The sequence below is a fragment of the Petaurus breviceps genome, unplaced genomic scaffold (genome assembly GCF_028583685.1).
Source record: "Petaurus breviceps papuanus isolate PSGF00001 unplaced genomic scaffold, PetGlider_PUasm1.0 91041, whole genome shotgun sequence".
In the NCBI taxonomy this organism is placed as follows: Eukaryota; Metazoa; Chordata; class Mammalia; order Diprotodontia; family Petauridae; genus Petaurus; species Petaurus breviceps.
In genome coordinates this window covers 35,950,760-35,953,760 of record NW_027187400.1, presented here as the reverse complement: position 1 = coordinate 35,953,760, position 3,001 = coordinate 35,950,760, and the positions used below count along the sequence as shown (strand labels likewise).

Sequence of the window (3,001 nt, the reverse complement as noted above, 5' to 3'; positions counted from 1 at the left end):
GTATTTTGAATGATGTCATGTTTTGATCTTCTCTGTTCTTGGTTTGTCACTGAATAAAATAGAGAGCACCTATGCTGGTATTTTGAACCTGGGAAGTTGCCTTCTTTTGGCATTACATTACACAGCATCAAAGGTCCTGGTCAGATCTACAAATGTTGTGTACAGACCTCTGTTCTGCTCCTGACATTTCTCCTGGAGTTGTTGGGCAGCAAACACCATGTTGACCCTTCCTTGGTCCTTTCTGAAGCCACACTGGCTCTCAGGTAGATGCCCATCTTCCAGGTGAAGGATCTATTAAGGAGGACTCTAGCAAGAATCTTTCCAGCAATGACTAAGAGAGAGAACCCTGTGTGATTATCACAGGACAATCTATTTCCTTTACCTTCATAGAGATGGACAGTGGAGGCATCTTTGAACTCCTAGGGAATAACCTACTCTTGCCATATAACCAGGAAAATTTCAGTCTGTTTGAATGAGCAACGGACCCCCTACCTTGTAAATCTCAGTTGGAAAAGAATCAGCACCAGTTAATTTGCCACATGAAAGAAGCCGAATAGCATTCAAAACCTCTTCTTCAGTTGGAGCTTCAGCTAGAGATGGGATTTATTTCAACCTGAGGTAAATAGTTAATGGCCTCAGCATTGATTGATGATGGTCTATTGATAACAGTATGGAAATGTTCAGCCTTTCTCTCTAAAATCATGCCCTTATCACAAATCAATTTGACTCCATCAGCACTAAGTAGATGAGATGCTCCATAGGGCTTTGGTCCATAAATAGCCTTCAGGGCATCATAAAACTGCTTTGGATTGTTACTATCAGCATAAAACTGAACTTCATCTGCCTTTTGGCATTTGCCTGCTTGGGAGGCTGTGAAGCAAGGTGTGGGAGAGAAGAGGTATTAGACTGACTACTAAATTGAAGGTCTACCAAATCACTGTGCTGACCTAATTGTTGTATGCCTGTGAAACCTGGACAGTCTACCAGCGCTATGCCAGGAAACTGAATCACTTTTATTTGAATTGTCTTAAGAAGATGCTGAAGATTACCTGGCAGGATAAGGTACCAGACGCTGAGGTCTTTATTCGAACTAAACTGCCAACCATTCAAACTCTGCTTCATAAAGCACAACTCCCATAGACTGCCCATGTTGTTCAAATGCAAAACATACACTTGCCAAAAAGACAGTTTTATGGAGAATTTGCACAGGGCAAGCGTTCATGTGGTGGTCAGAAGAAGGGATACAAGGACACTCTCAAGGTCTCTCTTAAGAACTTTGGAATTGATTTGTGACATGGGAGACACTGGCACAGGACTCTTCATTATGGCGTGCCCACCTCAGAGAGAGAAGGTTCTGTGCTCTCGGAGCAAAGCAGAATTGAAGCAGCTCAAAGGAAATGCAGGCTGTGCAAACTTGGAGATTCTGCCCCAAATGTTCCCATAGACTCTTGGTGCCTGACCTGCGGTAGAGCATTCTGAGCTCGTATTGGTCTGATCAGTCACAGCTGGACACATGGAAACTTAACTTTGGCATAGGGATGTCATTTCGGTCCTTCTCAAGAATGAAGGACAACAACCAAGCAACCAGCATTCATGTACCACAACTTGTTCTGCAGCTCCCCAACTGACGGGCATCATCTCCATTTCTAAATCTTAGCCACCACAAAAAGAGCTGCTCTAAATATTTTGTATGTGTCGTTCCTTTTCCCTTTTATGATCTCTTTGGGATACAGACCTAGTATTAGTGTTGCTGCATCAAAGAGTATGTATACACAAGTATAGGTATACGATACAGTTGAGTATAGTTCTAAACTGCTCTCCAGAATGGTTGGATTAGTTCACAATTCTACTTATAATGTATTAGTGTTCCAATTTGCCCACATCTTTTTCAACATTCATCATTTTCCTTTTCTGTCATATTAGCCAATCTGTTAGGTGCCCTTTATTTTTAGCTTTGTGTGTATCTCTCATTTTTATAATGAGAGATTATAATTTTTATAACGAAAGCAACATATTTTGGAATTCAAATTTAATCTGCTGTCTGTTTCCATTTTACATGTAAATTCATCCCATTCACATTCTAAGCTTATTGCTATTAATGTAATTATTATTACTTATTGCATATTTTCCTCCTAGTATCTTTGCCAGTGGAACAATGAAACAAGTATAATAAATAAATAATACAAAATAAAAATGAAACAAACATCATGGAAACCACCAGGTCGCCAGCTACATTCTTCATGATGGTCCTTGGAAAGCAGATTCTCTTTATTCCAGGCACATACTCATAGCTCATCCAGTCTCTCCGAACTCAGGCACTGAGTTCTGCCTAATCTGCCATGTTTCTCTCTGGGACAGAACATCAGAACTGAATGTTACTAGTGAAACTTTTGGTCTGCTTTAGATATCACTCACCATCTCAAACACTTCTGGCTAAAAAGCTAGGAGAAAGTATAGCCAGAGATGGCCACTGAGGATGAATCTTGTCCCAATGACAGATAGAGAGTGTCACTTGACCTTGGCATTTCACTGTACTCACCAAGAGCATGATCAAGGTTCCCGACTGTACTGACTCTTGGATGTTCTTTCCCTTAGTGGAGCCGATTCTTCTTGTCTAGTATCCTCCACAGACAAGTTGTTGTCTGACCCATTGGTCTCAATGGGATCACAGATCTTTTCAGAATGGCATGCTTCAGTCTGAAACATAGGAAAGTACAGCTGGAGAAGCCAAAACCAGCCACTTTGAGACTGTTCCAGAGACTGTTTCACGCCTCTCTCTCTCTCTCTCTCTCTCTCTCTCTCTCTCTCTCTGTCTCTGTCTCTGTCTCTCTCTCTGTCTCTTTCTCTCTGTCTCTGTCTCTCTGTCTCTGTCTCTCTCTCTCTGTCTCTCTCCCTCTCTCTCTGTCTCTCTCCCTCTCTCTCTGTCTCTCTCTCTGTCTCTGTCTCTGTCTCTCTCTCTCTGTCTCTCTGTCTCTGTCTCTCTCTCTCTCTGTCTCTCTCT

General features: G+C 41.9%; 1 protein-coding gene across 9 annotated transcripts in view; it reads right to left on the bottom strand.

Moving 5' to 3' along the window:
• Positions 1-3,001, bottom strand: part of LOC138154219 (tumor necrosis factor receptor superfamily member 14-like) — a 28,072-nt gene that overhangs the window by 2,692 nt on the left and 22,379 nt on the right. For 4 of the 9 annotated variants that reach the window (XM_069078788.1, XM_069078786.1, XM_069078780.1 and 1 more), the window contains 2 exons: positions 2,540-2,697; positions 2,015-2,349 (listed from right to left, as the gene is read on the bottom strand). In XM_069078788.1, coding sequence (XP_068934889.1) covers positions 2,592-2,697 — 106 coding nt within the window. In that variant the 3' untranslated portion in view covers positions 2,015-2,349; positions 2,540-2,591. Of the gene's footprint in view, positions 1-2,014; positions 2,350-2,539; positions 2,698-3,001 lie in introns of those variants that run through there. The other 5 variants (XM_069078781.1, XM_069078782.1, XM_069078783.1 and 2 more) reach the window with 4 other exon arrangements.